The sequence below is a fragment of the Podarcis muralis genome, chromosome 9 (assembly GCF_964188315.1).
Source record: "Podarcis muralis chromosome 9, rPodMur119.hap1.1, whole genome shotgun sequence".
NCBI classification, from domain to species: domain Eukaryota; kingdom Metazoa; phylum Chordata; class Lepidosauria; order Squamata; family Lacertidae; genus Podarcis; species Podarcis muralis.
Window position 1 is genome coordinate 36851492 of NC_135663.1, and position 24390 is coordinate 36875881.

At 43.8% G+C, this 24390-nt stretch overlaps 1 protein-coding gene across 1 annotated transcript in view; it reads right to left on the bottom strand.

The window, feature by feature from the left end:
* The window catches only part of FREM3 (FRAS1 related extracellular matrix 3), an 83939-nt gene extending 62217 nt beyond the window's left edge, over positions 1–21722 (bottom strand). Inside the window, exons 1-2 of the mRNA XM_028744986.2 lie at positions 15556–21722; positions 13990–14079 (exon numbers count right to left, since the gene is read on the bottom strand). Coding sequence (XP_028600819.2) covers positions 13990–14079; positions 15556–20764 — 5299 coding nt within the window. The 5' untranslated portion in view covers positions 20765–21722. The remainder of the gene's footprint in view (positions 1–13989; positions 14080–15555) is intronic.
* Positions 21723–24390: the final 2668 nt, after the last annotated feature.

The window sequence follows — 24390 nt, forward strand, 5'->3', positions numbered from 1 at the left end:
TAACAACATATAGAAATAAATGAAACAATGAGGGAAACAACAATAAGAAAAAAGAACCTCAACAGTAAAAATGTTGTAATAATCTGAGGATAAAAGTTCAATAATACCCAATGTGAGGGGAGGAGGGGCAGAAAAATAAAATATATTAAAGCACTCCCACCATGCTTCACTCCAGCGTTTTCTCTCACCTGCACCATCTACTTCCCTTAAGCATTTCATGCCCCCAAATTTATTATGGAAGACATTTGGTATATTTGTGTTCCACATATTATCCCCAAGGATCAGTGTTCTTCCCTCACACCAGCCCCAGCCCCTGTGAAGTTTCACAGTAGGTACAAGGAATACCTCCTTCAGGTGTGAAGATGAGCTAGGAAGAATGGGCAGTGAGGCAGCATAATTTCTACGGCCTTCCAACTTGTGGAAAGTGATATGCTGAAGCATTGTTGTTTGCAGATGCTCCCCACACATTTTTGTACCCTGATGTTGCAGGTGTCTAAAATGCAGGGTAACCCTCCACGGATATAAAAGGCTCCGCACTTCAGACTGTCATCTTCCATGGCTTGAAAGGCAATTAAAAGTGCAGCGAGGGGCACTGTACTTCATGGCCACTGCGCCCCCCCCCATGAGCTTAGCATTGGAAGAGGACGCCCCTAAGCACACGATAGCTCAGCTATTAGAGCATGGTGCTGTTAATGCCAAGGTTGCAGGTTCGATCCCCATATGAGACAGCTGCATACTCCTACATTGCAGGGGGTTAAACTACATGATCCTCAGGGTCCTTTACAACTCTGCAATTCTATGATTCTATACAAGTTTTGAGACCTACGGTCTATCCACCCATGGATTTGTCACTGACAGTGATATAGGCAGAGGCTTCCAGATGTTTTTAACTACTATAGTTGTTAAAAGTGTTCCAGGAATGATTACAGTCAACTGGTATTGATCAAAACCTAGTCAACTGGGATTGAACAAACGCAAATATGGAGTTCAAAGACATCTTCCTTTTAAAAAGTATCACACTCTGTTTGGCCCATTGTTATATTGCCTATGTAAAGGTAGCTATAAATCCATGTTTAAACAGTCTTTCTCTTCAGCCTCCCTGCTACCACTCAGGTGCAAGGCAGCAAGACATTAAACAAAACTGCAGCACTTTCACAAGCATGCATACATGGGTGCAGTAAAAACTGTAATACAGAAATATAATCTAGAGCTACGTATGGGGGTAAATGCTTAGTCCAAACAGAGGAACATTTTTAAAAAGTTAATAGGGATTAACTGGGATGGCAAACATCCATGAAAACTAAGAATAGCTATTTTCCTCAGCTATCTTCCAAATGTATTAAGTAATCTAGTATTTCCTTCCTGCTAGTTCTTGAATATAGAGTGGAAATTAAGGGTGAATTAAGCAATTTATCCGATTAGCTATTGCATTACATTTTAACTCAACTGCTACGGAAACGAATAACCTTCCTGCTACAATTTTCTATAGGAACAAACTCCAGACAGCCTCTCTTACATTACTAGCTGACGTTAATAGGGCCATCATTCCACCCATTTGCAGTGCAAGACTCTTTATTGCAATAGCCACAACACAGGTCTGGGGCAACCTTGGCCCTCCAGATGTTACAAGTTCCATCATTCCTGATTGCAAGCTATGATGGCCAGGGCTCATGGGAGTTGGAGGATAACAGCACCTCGAGGGCTTTTCGTTTCCCATCTCTGCTGTGAACACAGCAACCGATCCCTCTGGAAAAATTCCACCATCGTACAAAATCATAGTCTAGCCTGGATTACAAGCATGACTTGCCTATATAGATCTTTCATTGATTTCAATTCAGGGTGAGTTTATACAAAATTTACCCTAAACTAAAAATAAGCCAATAGTGCTATAGCATTTAGTGCATAAGGACAACTGTCAGAAGCATGTCATATTCATTATTTAGGATGCAACCCCAAATATAATGCATTTTTGTATGCTATTTTCACTAATGCATTATTTTTTATGCACACTTTCCTGTAACATATGTATTTTCATAAACATTTTTCAGTTGGAGAACTACGGAGCAAATTTCAGACAAGTGAAAATTTCGAGGGATGGCTGTGTGCTGGTTTTCATATTGTTTCAGAAACAGCAAATTTGATCTATCTGGCTTAAAATGTGAATGAAATTTAATTTCTCCCTCATCCCTACCCAGGAGCACACCCTACTTTTGCCTTAGGAGCAGCTCCACTTGATTCCAAAGCACCAGCTGTGACAATGAAAACTAACACCCATCACAGAAGTAATACCAAGCTCCCTACCTCAGCTATGAGGAAGGTGGAAACTCATGCCATGCCTAGGCAATATAAGGGTGCAGTTAAATTACTTTTCAGTTCCTTTAACTGGCAGCCAACCCAAGATTTTGCAGTATCCAATGAACACAGCTAGATCAAAAAGGGCTTTCCAAGTTGAAGGTGGTAGGGTGGGTAAAGTTAGGTAACAGTAAACGACCCCTGGGCAGCTCAGTCCAGTCAAAGGCCGCTATGGGATTGTGGCGCTCATCTCGCTTTCAGGCTGAGGGAGCCAGCATTTGTCCACAGACAGCTTTCCAGGTCATGTGGCCAGCATGACTAAATTGCTTCTGGTGCAACGGGACACCATGACAGAAACCAGAGCGCACAGAATTGCTGTTTACCTTCCTGCCACAGCAGTACCTATTTATCTACTTGCACTGGCGTGCTTTCAAACTGCTAGGTTGGCAGGACCTGGGACAGTACTGTGGTCTAAACCATGAGCCCCTTGGGCTTGCTGATCGGAAGGTCAGTGGTTCGAATCCATGCAACAGGGTGAACACCCATTGCTCCGTTCCAGCTCCTGCCAACCTAGCAGTTTGAAAGCATTCCAGTGCAAGCAGACAAATAGGTACCACTGTGGTAGGGTGGATGGTTCATTAGTCCAAGAATTGACTGTCTGAAGCACAATTTAAATACATTTGGAAAGTGCTTCTTTCCAAATGTATTTAAATTGTGCTTCAGACAGTCTTCACTCCCTCAAGCCCACCTCCAGTCCAGCCAGATCAACACCCCCCCCAAAAAAAAACCCTGACACAGACGCTGGCCAAATCTGCAGAGCGAGACACCACTGGACCGGTTGCCTCCTCCATCCAACACTGAGCACAATCTCCAGTGCGTGCTCAAGTGTCGGGATTGTTGCTTCTCATTTTATCCTTTAGATCATTTACCCAAAGGTTAGTAACTCCAAGTTTCTTAGCTTCAAAAACCAAAATTGTATTTTAAAGAAAAGAGCTGGTACGACAGTGCTTAATGTGATTACTTACGCATTAATAAAGTTTAGCCACTTAAGTATTTTAAAATAATCACAGACAGATAGATAGGTATAATTGCGTAGACACCATGACATGTAAAATATTTCTCTACTTATTCCTTTAATAGTTGCACAGTGCCTAAAAATATTCATAAAGGATTAAGACACAGTATATCACCTAGTCACTAACAATTTTCTCATGTAATTATACATTTCAAGCTGACAACCCATTCCTCAAAACAGAAGTGATGCAAGCATCTCGCAACTAATTCCATTTCAAGGGGGCAGGCTGAGTCTGGCAAGGCCCACTTTATGACTAGTGCGAGATAAAACTATAAATTTGATGGATTTATTCAGCAACTGAATACTCATTTTCGCAGAGCTTTGCATCTCCATTTTGCGAAGGTGCCAGGTTTACTCCAAGTCTTGAAATAAGATTTATTTTACACAGCCTGCCCTGTAGATTGCAACAATTTGTGCACAGCTACTGTCTTAGAATGTTCAAAATTCAAAAAAATAATAATCCTGCGATTCAAGTTTACAAAGCACCTGTCCTCTAGCTCCTAATTCAAATAGCTCCATCAGGCGGAAGAGCTAAGACCATGAAGAAAACAGCTAATTTTTCCAGTCAGGTGCAGGTACCAGAAATGCAACACAGAATATCAGAAAGGAAACCCTGTCGCTCCCTGATCACCACCACTAGGGGAGGAACCTAAGGCCCCAGGGCCAAAAGTGCCCCCCAAACTTCTCTATGTGGCCCTTGGGACCATACCAGGCCATACCCCTGCCTCAACATCACCCCAATTCCCTGGGCCTGAATGCCTTCCTTTGCCCCCCCCCCAGTGCTTTTGCCTGAACTGAATGTGCTCTTGATGCTTCCTGCTTGCTTGAATGGAGGATAGAGAAGGGTGTGTGGGCGTGTGGAAAACCTAGCCTACTGTACAAACGTAAACTTCATGTTTGTTGCTTGGCCCTTTTGCCGCCAACCCCACCCACCGCTGACTTGTAACCCCCAAACGTTTGCCTAGAGGGGAATGTTGCCTGCAGGCTGAGAAAGATTGTCTACCCCAAGCTGCAGTTATATCTGGACACCTCTGCCTCCAGCTGGTTTAAGTTCAAAGAGATATCTGTCCAGGAAAAATACTTTGAACCTGGATGTCCACATTCTAAACTCTGTGGGATATTATAAAAACCATGGGCAAGACTTAATGCAACAATTTTTTAAAAAAGAGGGTGCGTTTCCTTGATATTCAGCTGAAAGAACCAAAAATTATTATATAATTAAAGGTAAAGGTAAAGGGACTCCTGACCATTAGGTCCAGTCGTGACCGACTCTGGGGTTGCGGCGCTCATCTTACTTTACTGGCCGAGGGAGCCGGCGTACAGCTTCCGGGTCATGTGGCCAGCATGACTAAGCCGCTTCTGGAGAACCAGAGCAGCGCACGGAAACGCCATTGACCTTCCCGCCAGAGCGGTACCTATTTATCTAAAGCACTTTGATGTGCTTTCGAACTGCTAGGTTGGCAGGAGCAGGAACTGAACAACGGGAGCTCACCCCATCGCGAGGATTCGCACCGCCGACCTTCTGATCAGCAAGTCCTAGGCTCTTTGGTTTAACCCACAGCGCCACCCGCATCCCCGTTATATAATTAGACGATGCAAAAGATATGGTGCTCTAATCAAATCTGTGTGTATATGTGTTGCTACAACAACTGTGATGAAGTCCATGCTGTATGAGAAAGCGTATTAATTTCCCAAAACATAATGTCAGCTTTTAATACTTACATTTATTTATTTACTTATATAGACATTTAGATGCTGCATTTCAAAAAGAAGAGTTCTCAGCTTGCCTACATATGAACTTCCTTTGATTCAGCCCTGTTTCTCATCTATTCCTGGGTGGTCATCAGTGTAGTGGTCTCCTTATAAACTCTGAGGTCCTCATAACCTTTACTGTAATTTTACTGAAAGCACAGAAATTGATTTGACATATTGCTTAAAACACTAATGACCTCTGAGCAAGCTGCAACGTGTTAATTAGGGAGAAGCAGCAATAGCATTTCAGTCAAGTATTTAAGTTTTGCTTAACAAATGTAACAAATTGCTAGAAATGTATCTTTTGTTTGCTTTGTCATGGACACATACAGGCAAACATTGTAGTATGACCTATAAATAGTTAAATGGCAGGTGTCAAATGGTTGTGTCTAGAAAGCAATCAAAACAGTGCCATTAGAAGCAAAGGCAAGCACCCATCTACATTCACAGGTTGCTTAGCTTTACAAGATGACCAAGAATATTAATGTCCAGAAAGACTGAGCCTAAATTCAGCTGTACTGATTATATTTAATATATTACAGAAGCACACACCATGCAGAACTTTTGCCCCCAAACTGAGGATAACAATTAGGAAAGCAGACTGCTATAAATTGAGGTTGAGATTCCTACTGACACGCACCAAGTCAGCAGCATATTGAAATCAATGAGACTGACACATGCAATTAAGTCTTGTTAATTTCAATATGTGTCTGAGTAGGTATGTGAAGGACTAAAAAAAATTATTATTTGTCACATTTAAAAATTAGGCAATAAATTAGATGAATGAATAAATTAGAAAAGGTGTACTGGGAGAGTACTTTTCAAGTCCACTACAGTCGACCTATTTGCTATACTGAAATGGTGTCTTCATTAACAGTATTCTCTCAGTTTTTTTAAAAAAAAACCCTGCTGTAATTGAGGCAGAAAACTCCTTACTCTAAAACAAAACAAACACATTTTCACATTTATCTCCAAAAGAACTGACACTACTTCAAAGGGATGCTTGCAACCAAGTATCTGCTTAAGGAACATTTTCAAAAATATATTCAGTGCTAACAACTTACATAGCAAAGCCCCTCTCAATCAGGGATGAAAGATGAAGATGCAGAAAGGAGAAAAGGTTGTTTGTCCTGCTTGCGGTCTATTGATTAACTCAGGCACTCTGAGAAAGGGGCTTAGTGACTGATCCCAACTAGCTAAGAAATCAAAGATTTAACACCATTCACTATGTACAATGGAAAAACTGTAAGGGGGAGAGGGTGTTTTTCTAACTGCAATATTTAAATAGCACTAATTGAAAAGCTAATGTTCAGCCAATTCTTTTTTAAAAAAGCATTAGTTGTACTCATTAGCATGTTATGTTCAGTCATTAAATGTCCTATATTTAAATGTAATTTTCATTAAGGATTTTTATGTATTTAACTGTATGAGTATATCATTCTTTTTTCCTGTAGAAGAGATCCGAACTAAGGCACCAATGCCCACAGCTCCAGAAGCATCTTTTGTAAACCACTTTGAGCAGTTTTTTTTTAAAAAAAACTATCAAGTGGTGTATAAATTTTATGAAATAAATAATAAATAAATGCAGCAGAGAAAATGCAGTTACGTAACTAGCACATATGAAAATGCTTTGTGAAATTGTAAATGTGCTGTTGCAGACAAATGTCTTCTACGTAAAATGCCAAAATATGGGAATACTTTAAGCATTTGAGGGAAAGTCTTCTTATTGCAATATTTCAAACACAGGCTGAATTGGGACCCAATGCTAAACTTATGCCAGCAGGTACGTCAGGTTTGGTCCTTCCTGGATAAGGATAGCTTGGCTACAGTGGCCCACGCACTGATACCCTCATGATAGGATTACTGCAATGTGTTCTGTATGGGGGTTGCCCTTACATTTGGTCCTGAAGCTGTAGCTAGTGCAGAATGTGGCAGCATGGGTTGTGGCCAGGACTGCTAGCAGGCCAAATTTATGGTGTTATACCAAGTGTATGAAGTCCTAAACAACTCTGAACAATATCTGAGACATCATCGTACCCAATTTATACCTGCCTGTTCATTGCTATCATGTATGGGGGCACGTCTTTTGGATCTGCATTTGCCAGAGGTTCATTCCATGGCTACTGCCACGTGGAACACACTACCCATGGAAGTTATTATATAAACCCCAGGACTGTACACATTTTCCTGGATTCTTCACATCAGATCTTTTACTTGTAGGACTAATTGCACCACTGTTTACATCAGTTTACAATGATGTTGCAGCAGCTTCATTTTTTAAAAAAAATCACTCCAGGGATGATTCTGACTAATTTTTGCTGGTCGGCAAAACATTATCATTTTGAAAACTGAAATTAATGTTTTAAAAATTCCTCTTTTTGGCATGCTTTTTTGTGGCTTGGGGTGAATGTAGGTTGCGTAGTTTCTGAGCAAGAGTTTTAAAATCTCATTTTTGTCAGTGAATAGCAGTCACAGCGATTCCAGCTAGGTCAACCATTCTCAGGTGTATGAATAGGGACAGTAGGCTTTTGGGACAGTAGGCTTTTGGCTACTTTTTTGGCCCTTTTATTTCCAGGGACTAAACTGAAAGGGTGCAATTCCCTCATGCCTGCTGCCACTGAGTGATCCCTCCTCCCAGCAGACAATCCAGAGTGATGTATTCCCAAACTTTGGTCATGGAGAAGCAGTGACATAATAGCCTCCATTTAACAGTGAAAGTGGCTCTTTTCTATGTGGCAAGAAAAATCTTCTACTTGACAACTGAGAGTATGGATATTATTTTGAAAAGTCAGGCATAGGCATTATGCTTGTTTAGTATTCCTTGCAAAGTATTATATTTCTTAAACACGGCTGGAGGTATATAATGAAGGGGGATTATACTTTTTTTGTTTATACTGTTGTGCCAGCCTCCAGGATTTCTTCCCTTATAAGGCAGAGTTTCTACAGTCTGATCCTACATTGGAAACTATTTTCATTGTTTAAAATACATTTATTTCAACACACTTCACAGCTTTATAAAGCAAGTAAAACAGATAGATATATCAAAATGCTTAACTGCATAGATTCTTTTTCCGAGACGAGAAGATCACCACAGGTGGTTTTCCTTCCCCTAATATGTATGCTGAACAGCAGCATAAAAACCCAATTTCTACAAAATCCTGTTAATTGAGAGAGGTAATACAGCAATAGCAAGTCTAATCTGTACACAAGGAAAAACACACACCTTACTATTAGATTTTAGTGCAGCCTTTCCAATTCATGCTAGTGCTCAGGATGCCAAACATCAATATAAGCAAATTTTAAAACACAGACTATATCTTGAATATTATTTATATCCTGCTTTCACTCTGAAAGAAGATCAGAAGCATACACTATAAACAATTTTTTAAAGCAACAGATAAAAAACCAGAAGCAAGTTGGACATAATGTCCAGCCTCTCAGACTGCAATATTTTAAACTGCAATAAATAGAGACTGTAATATTTTAAGATACTCCCACTGGATATACATACTTCTAACCAGAACTGCATATTATTTTCCAACTGTTAATAGTGACATTACTGCATACTTTGGGTAACAAGAAACCATAGCTAAGGCCAGCCCTCCAGATGTTTTGAGACTACAATTCCCAGCAACCCTGACCACTGGTCCTGCTAGCTAGGTGTTAAGTTGTGGGTGAACATATCAGACGACACAGCGATTCTTCAAACAGCTCTTGTTTATTCACAGGCCAGAACAGAACTGAACTGAAGGGTTCAGCCAGCCTGCTTATATAGAGCTCCACTAGACGCAACAGTAACCATATTCTGTAACTATCCAATCACTGAACGTCACTTTCGATCCCTTATTTGCATATGTGGACCTGAACTATCTACAGTATCCCCCTGCTGGCCCAGGGTGAGAACTTCAGTACATAACACTAGGGATCATGAGAGTTGTAGGCCAAAAACATCTGGGGGGCCGAGGTTGAGGAAGCCCGGCTAAAGCTATAGTCCTTGGTTTGGAGTATTCCATGTGCACCAAGTGGCCTAACTTCCCAGGGAAATCAATTTGATATGTATTTCTTTTATTACATTAGTTACTACAGTTATAGCCCATGATGTGCCTATCTATCCACTTGCAAAACACACACAACAGTTGGTTGCACGAGTACGAACAACATCTTCTCTTGCATAGTAAAGATAGCATTAGTTGGCTAAATTCAGAACTGCATTCCTTGTGTTAACCAAGTAACAGTGCAATCCAATACATGCCATACTCAGAAGCAAGTCTCAATAGGGCTTACTCTGAGGCAAGTGAGTATAGGACTGCAGCCTAAATACTTGTGTTTGTCAGTTGCATGCTGTTACAGGAGGACTGAATATGTTTTTTCTTTCAGTCCATTTTGTTCCAATTGGCTCAGGTTCAATGTTTTTCCACTGGCAGAGACAAAGCGCAGACAAGGGTCATTTGCACTGTCACAGCTTTGTCTATTGCTTACTATATTGGCTTCATTCAAAAAAGGAAGATCCTTTGAGCTGTAAGACTGCCAAGGATGCAAATGTACCCAGCAGAGGTATGGCTCAGAGAATTATTACTCAAACAAGAGAACTCTTATTCCTTGAAATCCAATACAAGAAAATCTCAATGAAGCAATATCTCAAAGTAATATAATCTGGAGAGGATTTCCCCCTCCTACTCCCATTTTATGCATTTGTCTATTTCAGGCATCCCCAAACTCGGCCCTCCAGATGTTTTGGGACTACAATTTCCATCATCCCTGACCACTGGTCCTGTTAGCTAGGGATGATGGGAGTTGTAGTCCCAAAACATCTGGAGGGGAGTTTGGGGATGCCTGGTCTATTTTAATAGATTTGTATTCCAAAACTTCAAAAGCTCCCATTATATTAACAAATTGAATGAGCAAATAACATTTCTGCATCCCGCTATTAGTCAGGATATAAAGAGAAATATGGTGTGTGGGGTGGGGAAACCAAATGCGCTATTCTTAAATTACAGGCGTTTGCCTTCTAAAATAAACAACAGAAACAACAGCATAAAGATTGCAGAGAGTGCATCTACTCCAACACTTGCCACAAAGAACAATCATCTGCATATTAATTACCATACACTCTTAGTGCCCAGAATTCCACCCAGGGTAATTCCAGAGTTCAGAACTGTCACTAGTACAGTCCTACTTGAGATTGTAGCTCTATCCACCTGGTCATTCACTCACACAATTACAGACCACATGGAGAGGTTAGTGGTCAGTGAAAAGCAAACTTAGCCACATGCCCAGGTTTAGATGCTAAGCCCAACCTTATCTTATCTCAGAAGCAAAAAATGGATTGAGGAGGAACAAAGGGGTTGCAAGTTCCTCTGTGGAAGCCCATATGTTTGCACAAACACAGTAAGCCATAGTTTACCGAGTCGTGTAAACAAGGCAAATCTTTAACACTTATGCACTATATAAACACTAAAAATTATTATTCATTATAAATTACTGGATTAAAGCGTCTCTGCCTTACTCATCCTACATCTGCACCATTATAACACCTGCTACACAGGCCATTACTAAAAAGCTGCTGTCTAGGAGTGGGGGAGAAGCCCTCTCCAGCCCAGGAGATAACAATTTATGATAGAAGACAAATACAGGCAGCTGAATCTAGCATGAAGCAGCTCTGAAGTGACAACCCAGACCAGTAAAAAATCTAAAGGTTTATTTAAAATAAGGCAAGCTTCTCAGTTACACAAACACTTAGCTGAGAATATAAAACCAAGAAAAGTTCATGTCTAAATTCTAATTACCCATTAATACATACAAAAGAAGCAGGCTTAGAAGACATTCTTGGAACCCCCAACTGGATTCAAAACTAACCTTTCGGAGGAGCATGACATACTTATGTTGGGAGGAATAGCTGAACTAATAGGGTCTTTTTGCCAAACTGTAAAAGTCTGGTGGCCAGCCAACCCAATCACAACTTGGACACCAAGAACCTAACTAACAGCACCTGGGCTTTGCTGATTAATCAAATCAGCACAAGGTTAATTGCACCTGCCCAAAGTAAATCCTTGACAGCTACTGCTTCTAGTCTACCTGGGATCTTGGGCTTCACCGAATGAAACTTCTCAAACTTCTCTGTTCTGCAATGTTCCTGTTCCTAAATTAACCATGCGTCAGAATTATACACCTGTGCAGTGCTGAAATATGGGGTGATTTGTTACATTCTCTGGAGTAGGAAAAGAATGTGTATAAAGACAACATCTACTAGCCACCCATAAAGGATCATGAACGCTTGCATCTAGCATTGATATGTTCACACTCATGTCACATTCGTTCCTCTAGCTTTCAAAACCAGTGCCACAGATTATCACCTTCTACTGACTTCAGTATCACCTTATCACTTATATTCACAGGCCTCAAACCCATTAAGGGATTTCTGCTAAACACATATGATTTCGTTCCAGACAATCCCAGCTGCTAGCCACTCAAACCTGGTACTTGGAACCCTGGAATACTGTGTCATATGACATTAATCAATGCTAGACCCAAACAATTTAACTACCTATGTCCCTGGTACACTTTCACTAGGTTCACATATGTATAATTGAGAATATAATCTGATTTAACAACATTTTGCATATACAGTATACCTATCATTTTAAATTACATATCTATTAATACCTCTGGGCTGACTTTCAGACACATTAGTAAACAGCACACATTTTCTTAATTATCTTCTTCTGAAGGGTTATTCAGGTCTTTACATCTCAGCTACATGTTCAGAAAGCCGCCATGAAAATTGACAGCTAAAGCATACATTTAAGTGTATGGAGCAGGTATCATATTTTGTTCTGTCTCTGTACAACATCCGGCGGAATGCAATCTCCATCCAGATGCATTGTAAATTGTGACACAATAATAACACCTTTGCCTGTGGATGTAAACAGCCATAAAACTAGAGATAAAGAAGGTCACTCTACTTGCACAAGGAACATAAGTGTATTACAACTTGTTAGTTTACTTTTGAGCTTTAGGAATATAATACTAGATGATGTGATAAAGCCAGCTGTCTGTACGCTCCAAAACTATCAAGATCTAGTATATAAGTTAGCCTGAATAATGGGCATTTTTGAAACTTGGAATCTTATTACAAATTTCTTACGAAACAACACAATCCTGTGCATTTTTATGTGGAGATGTCCCTACCAATTTGCTCTCTGGAAAGTGTTTTCACACAACTGCAGCCTAAATTATCAAAGGAACCATCTGATTTGCAAGAGTAGTAATTATAGTCTATTATTTTCTTTATCATTTATCATTTAAATAGCCAGCAATTGTAGGTATGTGTCTAGCAGAAGTATTTGTTTTTTAGAACGCCAATTTAAGGTTGCAATTTTATAAAATTTTATGGAAGTCTGGGAGCAAAATGAAGGCACAAAAGTAATCACATAGACTGCCTATATGCTCCATTACTGTTCCAACCAACAGTGAGCTTTGAGTTACTACTAAAGTATATGCTCTAACATGTTCCATATTTTCCACACTGTTTTTGAATTCCTCCCTTCCCCCTTTTAATTCTTCTTTTCTAGTGTTAAAGGGCATGCATTTAGCAGGTTTCTGTTTGATTTATTCTTTAAGAACATATACCTTGAGAGCACTATATAAATATTTAGCAATCACACAGCCTAGGACTTCAGAGCATTTTCCCCGCATAGGCAGAACAAAGAATGCAGGTAAATTTATGGCGCAATGAAACAGGCATTGGTTTATGGCACGCACAAAAACAGTTATACCAACCAATAAATGATTAGGGATAGATGGTTGGATTCTTGTGCAAGGGCTAGTGTTATGCAAATTTTCCAGTCACTATGGCAATGATACAGGTTAGATACACCTGGAAAATATTAAAAATTGAGGATGCCAGGGCATCTGAGCACAAGCTTTGTATGCAAAAGGTATCTGGTTCAATTCTTGGCATTTTCATGTAGGGGTGGAATTAATGGGGACATGGTGCCATTCAGTATAGCAGACAATTGTGTGCTAGATGGATCAAATGGTTGCTCTTGGTGCAAGGCAGCTTCCAATGTTCCTAAACAGCCCCCGTTTTGAACAACTGATACACACACCATTTTTAAAAATTGTTATTATTATTTTTAATTTGTCACATACATTGCTGAACAGCTGCATGAAAGTAGCCTGTGCTCCAGGTTTTAAAGTATAGGGAAAGTACTTGCAAAAGGAACAAAAAATGCACAACATAATTTGCAGTTATCCCTTACCCCCCCCCCACCTAACCAACTGTACAACCCACATTATGAGAATCATTTGCAGCAGGTGAACTTCTGACACTCCAGATGTTGTTCAACTCAAACTCCCACCAACCCAAGCCAGCATGGCCAATGGTTGGGGGTGATGAGAGCTGTAGCGCAAAAACATCGCATGAAGATAAGAGACAGAAGTGCAAACAGGGGGATCCTGCCACATATTCCAGGTCCCTCACCTGCAGTATCAAGCCAAAGTTAACGGTAACTTCTAGGCAGCAATCCCATGCACACTTACTTAGGAGGAAGCACCACTATTCACAGGGGAACTTGCTTATAAATAAACATGCATTGTTTTAGGTTGATAAAAATACACAGAATACATGGTATGCATTCTATGTTAATCATACTCAGAGTAGATCCGTTAAAATTGATGCACATGACTAACTCAATACCATTAATATCAGCGGGTCTATTCTGAGTAAATCTTAGCTGGACCCCCTTCCTCTTTTCTGGCAAAACTGCACCTAAAACTGTTATCAAATCCCCAACAGAAAGTGTATAACTGGTTCCAATATTCCTGTGTTGATTTTAGAGTATACTTCAGCAAGAAATTTGTTATCTTACCACTGTCTTCAACAGAGAAGTAGAACATGTCACTAGTTGCATTGTCACCTTCCTTCAAGACATAGCAGATCTTCATGTCATCAATATCAGCTAACAGGATAAGAAAAAAAGCCACGTGAGTAACTGAATCGCTACAGTGCTGACACCAAAGACTTCTCAGTAGTTTGAACTTCTAAAAGGAATATGCCTGCAAACTGCAAATGTTCTTTGCAGACTTTATATTTTATTTTGGATACAAAATATCCCCCTCTTCAATACAAAGTACAACTCAAAAAATATATGCAAGCAACAATTCACAAATCAAACCAACAACAAATTTAAAAACAAAACTGTAAGTGCTGAATACGGGTATTTTTGTTTTTGCTAAAGGCTGAAACATGATGAGAAACTTAAAAGTTACTTTTTAAAAGTGATCTTAAAACTCAAGTCCATGACTTGAGCCATTGACTTCAGCAATTCCGTTTTTCAAAGAGCTGTTTAGATTACAATTCCAGGATTCACTACCTTCCCTGAATGCAATCTACCTGGGATTTTACGATTGTGACCCACATCCACTTAAATGGCATCTTCAGACTGAACACCTGCCCAGGAACCAAAGGACTGTGTAAGGGACACCCAATGGCATTTCCTTTCCGCTGAACACCAGGCAACCACCACAAAAGGAGCCTAGTGTACTCTGGATGTTTAGCACTACAACTCTCATTTGTCCCATCCACAACATCCTTGCTGGCTGATGCTGATGGGAGTTGTAGTCCAAAGCATCCAGAGGGCACCAGGTTGGGGAAGGCTGATGTACAGAAACAGCCTCTTAAAGTTCCATCCTATGTCACAAGGTTGCTGCTCAAGAAACCTATGCTCTTTGGGCACAGAGCTACCTGGGTGGCTCATTGGGTGCTGTTATTTTTGCGTGTCCATACCGATGTACTGTATACAGTGCCTATATAGCCAACAGGTTGTATATAGCTACTTGTTGGCATCCAGACTTATGTTATCATAGTGCTACAGGGAGGGAAGAAGCCACAAATGATATTTAGCATTGTAATTGCTCAAAGCACTTCACAAAGTCAGTAATGCAGACCCTATTACCCCCACTCCTTGCTGGTTGAGGACTGATGCTTAGGGCAGATTCACGCTGTACGTTTAAGGCAAATTCAACACACATTTAAAGCACATGACTGTCCCCAAAGAATCCTGGGAAGTGGAGTTTATGGGTATACTGGGAATTTTAGGCCTGTGAGAGGGAAACTAGTTGCCACAATTCTTAAGAAAAGGTCATATGCTTTAAACATGCATTGAATGTACTTTAAATTTATGCTGTGGCTCTGCTCTTTAACAAAATACTTGTCATTTTACAAATACACCTATATATGCCACTAATCAAACACCATCTATCCCAGAATGGATTAAAATCTGTGTGCCTTCTACAATGCAAGTGGTTTGTTGACTAGAATCTGTAAATGATGCAAGATCTTAAAGCAAGCAATAATCTTAAAAGCTACAGCTATTTACATGAAATTAGCATTCCAAAGAAACAAATAAGTAATGAGGAAGTCAGTTAGCACTAACCTTGAGTAAAGGCTTTAACACTTCCATTTCCTAGGCCAGTATGAATGAGAAGTCCATGCTTTGGCCCATCTGTGATTTTGTATTTCAGCAATTTGTGTGAGCTGTCTCTGTCTTCTGCCTTCAGGGATTTGCTGGTGATCAAGAATCCAAGGTGCCCAGTTGGAATATTTCTCAGAGTTGAGGCACCCTTATTCACTACTATCTGTGGCACCCCATTGTCCAGGGAATTGATTTGGATCTTCATCGTCTGCGGGTGACGTGTTTCAATGATGGTGTCAGGAAAAACATAGAAGTCTGAGTGGGTCCCATCAGTAACAGTAAAAGAGAAGCTATCGTGAGTTGTTTCTGTGCCATCGTGTCTATAGTTGATCAAGTTCTCATTTAAGTCTTGTTTAGTGAAGCTGGTCACAGGGTAGCTATTGTTGTAAATAATCTGACCATGTACAGGGACTTGGGTAATTGTGAAACGGAGTAGATGGTCAGGTGTGTCCCGATCATCTACATTAAGCTCAAATGGGGTGATCAGTTTGGTTTCTCCTTCCTGAATGTTCAGGTCATGGACAGTTAGAACTGGCTTCTTATTGTCCACATCGGTAATGGAGACTCTGAAAGTGCGGAAGACTGGATTATAGCCATCTGTCACTTCAAACTCAAAGCTATCCATCTTCACCTCATCCTCTGCAGTGTGGATGTAATAAATCTTGTTTCCAGCTAGCTGGAGCTGAGTGAAGGTAGTGACAGGAACACCAGGGCTGTCAGAGTTCTCCAAATGACCTCTGCTTGGGGCACGGGTGATACTGAATTGGAGATGCTCATCAGGGCTGTTAATGTCGCTTGTGCTGAGGAGGTCAGTAGTGAGTGTCACCTTCCCTCCTTCTTTCAGAGTCACTCCTTTATTGATCACCTCAGGGAAGACCATATCAATACTACTGATGGTAATGTAGAAATATCTGTCTATCAAAGGATTTATGCCATCAGTGACATCAAACTTAACTAAGTCCCGGACTCCTTGTTGGCCAGTGTGAATATACTGAATACAACCTTGGTCTATGTCATCCTGTGTGAAATTCATGCCCAGTGTAATGTTGCCTAACACCTCTCCTTCTTTGCTCAAGCGCTGCAGAAGGCCATGCCTGGGTACTAAGCGAATAACATATGTAAGCGTCTTGTCCTCTGAATCTATATCAGTTGCCTTGAGGTCCCTATTAGTGATAACTTTGGACTCGCCAATCTCCACTTCTAGCCCATCATTGATAGACATCCTAGGTGTCTCATCATCCACTAAGATGACCATAATTAACACTTCCTGCTCGACGGTGTGTAGGCCATCAGTCAGTTGGATTTTGAAAGTGTCCTCTTTAGTCTCCGAGTCATCATGCTCATACACAATGCTGGATGCCTCCCGGATTTCTTCCAGAGTGAAATTGTGTACAGACACAGTACCAGTGGTTAGCTGGTTAACAATCTGCCCATGCTTAGGAGGAACAGTTATAAAGAAGCGCAACTCATCTGGAGGGATATCACCATCAGCACCATTCAGAATGGGAGTGTCAATCACCAAGCTCATCCCTTCCAGCACCACAAACTCACGTACAAACAGTTCAGGCTTCTCATCATTAGTTGGGATAATGACAATGGGAAAGAACTGGTGGGGTGAGAAGTTGATACCATCAGAGCAATGGAAAGTGAATCTGTCCTCCAGTGGTTCTACCCCTTTGTGAATGCTCTGCACATAGTTGATGTGCCCAAGACGAACATCCTTGATGGAAAAAGCACTAATGGGAGTCCCAGCCCTGGATTTTTCAGACCCAAGGGCTGGAGAGATATTCTCCAGGTACCCAGAAGTGGTTTGTATTAGGATGGTACACAGAATGTCATCTCCAGGGGTGTCTACATCTGCCACATCCAGCAGCTGCAAGCTTAAAACATTTTTTCCTCCCTCATAAACAGTGAATGGTTCTTCCCCCACCATAACCTCAGGAGCAATGCTGTCCACTGGCAAAATAGTCACATTAACACGCACTCCTTCCACTGTGCTGCCTCCCACCACCCACTCACTGGAGAGGTCTGAAATAGTAAGATTAAAAGCGTCAGACCGCTTTTTCATACCAATCTCCCCACCAGTGTGAGCATAGACTACTGTCCCACTTATGAGGTCCTGCTGGGTGAATCTCTTAGAGGGCACCCCATCTACTAAAATATCACCTAGTTTGGGGGGGTCCTCCACAATAAATGTTAAGGCCAGTTCATCAGTGTCCTCATCTGTCCCCTGGATAAGAGAAGTAGTAATTTCAGTGGCACTATTTTCCAGCACATCAATAAAGGCCCCCAAAAGTCCATTACTGCCAGGGAGAGTGATGCTGGGGCGCTCATCATCCACGGGCTGAACAGCAATCTTAACAGTAATTGGTACTTGATGGACCCCATCACTCACTTCCAACTGGAAGGAATCACTTGTGTGCTCATCACCGCTATGCTGGTAGGATATGCGACCATTAGCAATGTCATCTAACAGAAATGATTCACCCTGTACCATCAACCCCTCCTCCAGGTAGCGCAGGTGGCCATGCAGAGGCGCCTCAGTTAAGGTGAAGACAATCCTGTCAGTGTCTGTATCCTTATCAGTGGCATCTAGCTGACTGCTGGTGACAAGAAAGCTGCCCCCCTCAGACACAGTGAAGCCAGCGTTGGTGATTTGAGGGGGCTGGTTGTCCACTGGCTGCAGGAATAGCGTGAAGGTGCCTGGCACAGAATTACCTGCCGTGTCTTCTACACTGTAAGTGAACTGCACCACTCTTGGGGTGATCCCAAGTTCCTGGGCTGGTGGCTTATATGCCACCTTGTGGTGGTTTATTTGTGCTTGAGTGAAATGTGTAATGGACATTAAAGGGTTGTCAGTCAACACAATTTCTCCAGCCAGTACGGGGTGGTTTTCGTCAGTGTCAGTTGGTGGTGAGAGCAAAATGTATCTCAGCTCCCTGTCATCTGCGTCCAAATCGGTGTATCGCAGGTAGCGCTTTCGGAAATGGGTCACCTGATATTCAAGAACAGTCATCTGCAAGGTGGTTCCTGGATACAATTCGGGGGGCAGGTTGTCTACTGGTTGAACCTTGATGATGAACACCTGCTCATCAGATTGATTTGGGGGGTCATTATCATCCTGGAGATAGAATGCAAACTGGTCCATCACTAGGTTGGTGTTATGAGGCCCTATGTGTCTGTAGAACAACTTTCCATCCAAGATGTCCTGTTGCAGCCATTCAGTCACCTTCTTCTCATACACACCTTCACTCTCCACAAAGTGCCAGGAGGATGTCCCACTATGATCTCCCACCACATCCTCCTCCTTTTCATAAGAAACTGGAATCTCTGCCTGACGCAGCAGAAGCTCACCAAGACGTTGGCGGGTGGATGTATCTGGAGATCCTTCAATCTCCTTAAGCACAAATCGAATGGTCGAGTCTTCAGAGTCTATGTCAGTAGCACTGAGGACAAAGGGAGAGATCTGGACCACCTGGTGCTCACTTAGGACCAAGCCAGTGTTAGCATTGAGGATGGGCGGCTGGTCATCATCTGGGGCAATAGTGATTGGATAAAGAAACTCCACCTGGTGTCGTCCATCCCCCATACGGAATACAATGTTATCACTGTAGCTGTGCTCATTGCCATCGTGCTGGTAGATCACCTGACCAGCCGCCAACTCTGCTGCAGTAAAAAACTGGCGGCCAGGTGGCACGCCCAAAACCCTGAGCTCACCATGTTTCAGCCCTCTTGTAACCCATACCTTCACCTCATCCAGGTTGTCCTCGTCACTGATTTCGAGATTGTCAGAAAGTGGCCTTGACTGGCCTTCAAAAAGCATCATCTGAGGCCCAGCAACACGGTTAAAGACAGCCACTGGGGCCAACGTGTTCATAGGCTTCACCACCACCATGAAGGCAAACGGCTCTGAGGAGGCACCCTCAGGGTCCAAGACCTCCATCTCCAGCTGGAAGAGCCGCTCGTGGTCAGAGTCCACTGTGGGGGGCTGGTAGGCGATCTTCAGCTCCCTCACTTCTTGCTGGGTGAAGGAAGTGAGGGGCCGGCTGGGGTCATCGGTGCTGATCAAGTAACCCCGCAAGCGGGGGTCGTCGCTTGCTCCCCTGTCGTGCCCACCTGCACTGGGCCAGGGCGAGGTGAGGTTGAAGAGCAGGAGGTCGGATGGGCTCTCCAAGTCCTCAGCAGCCAACATGTCGGGGGTGATGGCCGTGAGCACAAACTGGTCCACCTCCATCATGAGCAGCGCCACAAAGCTGGGCTTGGGCGGGGTGTTCTCGGTGCCTTCCCGGATGCGAACCACCACCTGGAAATACTCCACTTCGCCGGGGCTCTCCTCGGATTCCTCGCCGCCGTCCTGCTGCAGCAGCTCCACCCGCATGGGGATGTAGTCGCGGTTGGGCGAGGGCGTGGTGGCCGTGTGCTCGTAGCGGATCCCGTCGTCGAGGAAGCGGCCGCACTCGTTGCTGTATCCCGCCGGCAGGGGGCGGCCGCGCGAGTCCACGAGGCGCCCGTAGGCGGGCAGGTGGCTGCCGCTGCCCGCGGGGAAAGGCAGCGTGGTGAGGCGGCAGCGGCGGCGGCCAGCGGGCTCCCCGGCCTCGGCGAAGGCCAGCACTTTGGCGTCGAGCGGCGGGCTGAGGCCGCGCAGCTTCTCCACGGTGAGCGGCAGGTTGCGGCTGAGCAGGCGCAGCTGCTGCGAGAGCACCTCGGCCTCCAGCGTGAAGGGCGCGACGAGGGTGCGGCTGGGCGAGTCGTAGCGCAGCTGCAGGCTGAGGCGGTCGCGGCCGGGGCTGCGCGAGCCGTAGTGCGTGTACCTCACCTCGCCGGGGCCGAAGGCGCACGGGAAGCGCTTGGGGGAGAGCGCGCCGGGGCGGTGAGGCGCCGGCGGAGGCCCGCTCTCCAGCACCGTCAGCACGCACTTGTCGCCGGGCTGCACGCGGAGGACCAAGTCCCGGGCCGGGTCCAGCCACACGGAGCGCCCGAACGGCACGCGCAGACCCCGGTTGGCCACCAGGATGGCGGAGGCGCCGTCGAGCGCGCGTGGGTCTTCCTCGGCCGCCAGCAGGAGAAGCGACGGCTCGACCGGCTCGGGCTGCCGCTGCGCGTGTCCGGGCGCCGCCAGGCTGTAGAGCAGGAGCAGCAGCGTCCCGAGCTGCCTCGTCGCTCCGGCCATTGCACCTCCTCGGCGGCGGCGGCGGCTGCAGCTGGGGCCCCTCGCGCCGGAGTTTCGGCGGGCTTTGGGACCCGGCGCCGCGGCGGGACGGCGGGCTTGTGGCGTGTGAGGCAGGCAAGGTGCACGACCCCCGGCTCCTTCGCGCTGCTGGGAGCGGGGCGCTCTGGGCTCGGCCTCTGCCCGCCGCAGGTACTAAAGGGAAGGCGAAGAGGGGGTGGGAGCTGGCAGCTCCTCGCGCCGCCCAGGAACACCCTCGCCCCCCTCCGCGGCCCACCCAGGAACCAAGGGCTCGCTTCCCTGCAGCCGAAAGCCGCGAGAGAGTAAGCCAGCCCCCGAAAAGAGGGAGAGGGACTCTTCCCCCCTCCGGCTCCGGTTGCTGCCAGGCTCGCTCCCTGCGCGGGAGGGACGCGCTCGGGGCTCCGCTGGCGACTTTCAACAAGGAGAAGAGCTTTCCTCGCCGGGCACGGAACTCGGTGTGCAGAAATCAGTGGCTCCGGGGCATAACTTTCTCCCTCCCTCCCCCGCGCTGTTGCGTTGGTTCTACTGGTAGGATAGGAAGAGAGTTGTTTTTCGCTGGGTTACTGCCACTGGGTGTACCCAGATTCTTCATAAAAGTAAAGTACAACAAGGGAGCCCTTTTAAGCCAAAAGGGGAAAGCGCCTTCTGAGAAAGCTACAAAGGAATTAAGGCTGCAACCCTTACTTTGGGGGAAGTCTGGTTGGACTTGGCATGGCTTACCTACGAGAGGACATGCATAGGATTTTGCTGCAAGTGAAGTCTCATAGCTCTCTGCTCAGATAAATGTACCAGTTTCCTTCTCCAAAGAGAAAACTTGGGACTTTTGGTAGCTTCACATTTGCACAGCTGTAACCATTTTAAATCAAATACATGTATATAACGTGTGCTGTTCTCTTGAGTGCCAGTTTGATGTTCTTTGGGACTGCAGTTCTGTGCACACTGATAGAGGAGCAAGTGTGCACTGAACTCTGGGGCTTATCTACAGGTAAACATGCACAGAATCTGAGCGCATGACACTTTCTCACCTATCATAGAAGACGATAGTTATAACTCATTTTAGTTGCTCCCAAATTGCTGGAAACCTGAACGACACTCAAGTCAAAACCAGGACTGGGTTTAGCATAAAAATAGCCTTTCCTCAAGACTTTGTATTTAGTAGAAATTCACACAGGCATGCAACCCTGATATTTTGCTCTCCCTTTGTACCCTTGGCTTTGTGGTTTTGTTGGACTCATCTGCAACAGCTTGCTGCTTTTCAGCTCACCACTTTTCCTCCACTGCCTTTAGCTCTAAATGGAGTGGCTGCTGCTTACGCCCCCAAACACTGAACAAGTACACATGCCAGGTGTGGGGGTGGAGCTTCATTAATCATTCCCTCTGCATGATGAGAGCTTTCCACCCTATTAAAAATGGGGAGCTCACATGCAACTTTTAGTGACATCCACAGACCTGAAGTCTGTGCTCATGAACACTGGGTGAGGAAAATAACATTTGGGGCGGAAACACCAAGAATAAACATATTGGAACCTAAACCATTATTGCCATTTCAAATTCATAAAACGCAAACATTCTAAAAGCCTATGCCTACAATCCAAACTTATGACTTGGATGAATCTGAATAATTCCTATTGAACACAGGAACTCTCTTCTGACTAAACATGCGTAGGACCAGTATGCCATTCTGTGGAGGCTTGAGAGTGAGTCCAATTGAACACCGTCAAGCTTGACTTCCTAACAGACTTATGCAGGATTCAGACTGTAAATGTATTTGTGTGTGTGGTGCTTGTTCCATTGATCATTTGCATTTCTCGAGGCAATTGGCCTCATTTTCAGATTATCACGCACAGCACCAGTTATGATGTCTAATACATTTTGTCATACGCCGCATTTTAAAAACTTTTTCTTTCAAATGAACTTTCAAAGCATAGCACATTTTATGCTAAGAGCTCTCTCCAAAGCACTGTTGCTTCTGGTTCTTATATCTACATAGTTTCATGTGGCTTCGTTAATTTGAAATATAACAAAGCAGATTTGCTTTGGTCTAAATATTACACTAAATTGGCTTAAATAATTAGTCCTCATGGGCTGCCAGTGACGTTAAGTTTAATTACTGGTTTGCTTACTTTTTCTAATTTATTCTACAGGTTACAAATCTGGAAAAAATGGAATGGTCAGCACATGGTAATTAAAATACAACTTGGCCCCCAAACCATACTAGAGGATTCTGACAATCCCCATCACACATTGAGATCCAGGATTGCAGAGCTGTGTGGATAAACCCTTGTCTATCACACACACACACAATAACCATGTACAGCCAACTGCATGTTGGTTGGGTTTTTAAGCATGTGAATAGAGTCCATTTTCACGTGTACCCAAGGCATGAAAACAGAGGTTGTGGCTACCAGTGGTTGGTGGTAGAGCGCTTGTGACCACTTTCACATATTCTTGGAATGTCTGAATCCCTATAGTATGACCTGTTCAAAAATTTCTGAACCCAAAACGGTATGCTAGAATCTTTAGGTGATCACATGAGGTTCATGATAGCCTGCTCCTCTAGTGTCTTCCATCCCCAACACCCTCACAACACTTGGTTCTGGGCTTCTTTCTCCACCTTTCACACCAGGAGTCACACAGCTTCCATGATCAGCCAGTTTCCACACTCCTGTCTTTTCCCTATATGCTACAACCCTTGGGCCATAATGTGCAGGTACCACATACAGGTACTCCATATTTAAACAGCACTGAATGCAAGGCCCATTCTTGACCATTCCTTGGGAGCTGTGGCTTTATCCATGCTACACCTGCCATCAGGTGAGTGACAGACAGGGGTGGCTGGTCAAAAAAGGCAATGTGGGCCAAATTTGGCTCATGGGCTAGAGACTTCCCACCCTGCCATACCCCTACAGACTATGTTGCTGCTGGCATCTTTTTTCTGTCCTCCTTGGCTCTAGTCTTGTAGTGAGGAGGGAAGGGGAACAAGTATTTGGGCACTTACCTTGTTTTCGGGGGTAGGATCTTATTTTGGTATCACGCAGCACAATCCTATAGATGTTTCTGCAGAAGTAAGTTTCACTGGATTCAGGGGGATTTACTTCCATGTAATTGTGCACAGGACTGCAGCAGAGTGCAAGAAGTCGAGCAGATCAAATAGGCCAAACTAGCTCTGATGCAGAGGGAACTTTTTTATACAGGAATGCCATAATCCTGTGTGGGACAAAATCAAGCATAACCATTGGTTTGAAGGCTTCCACTTAACAGGCCAATTAAAATGCAGATTAAAATCAGGAAGATTTCAGGAATGATTGCAGTAAAAAGGATTAACAGAAGGTTGTGACCTAAACACACAAAATGAGTATGCTTCGTTGAACACAAACTGGGAAATTCAGTTTTATGCAAAGGCAAACCTACCTTAATTTGCAGTTGCCCAAACAATGTGTGCACTAAAACATTGAAATTTGTGCTTCTCAGAATTTTGCAATGCAGCTGTCCAGCCAAGTAATGGGTACAAAGATGCATATACCTAGAGTAAAGTGTGCATAAAATGCATGTATTCAGTTACATACTGCTGGGAAATTGCTTGCAAAAATATGCGTATTAGGCAAAAT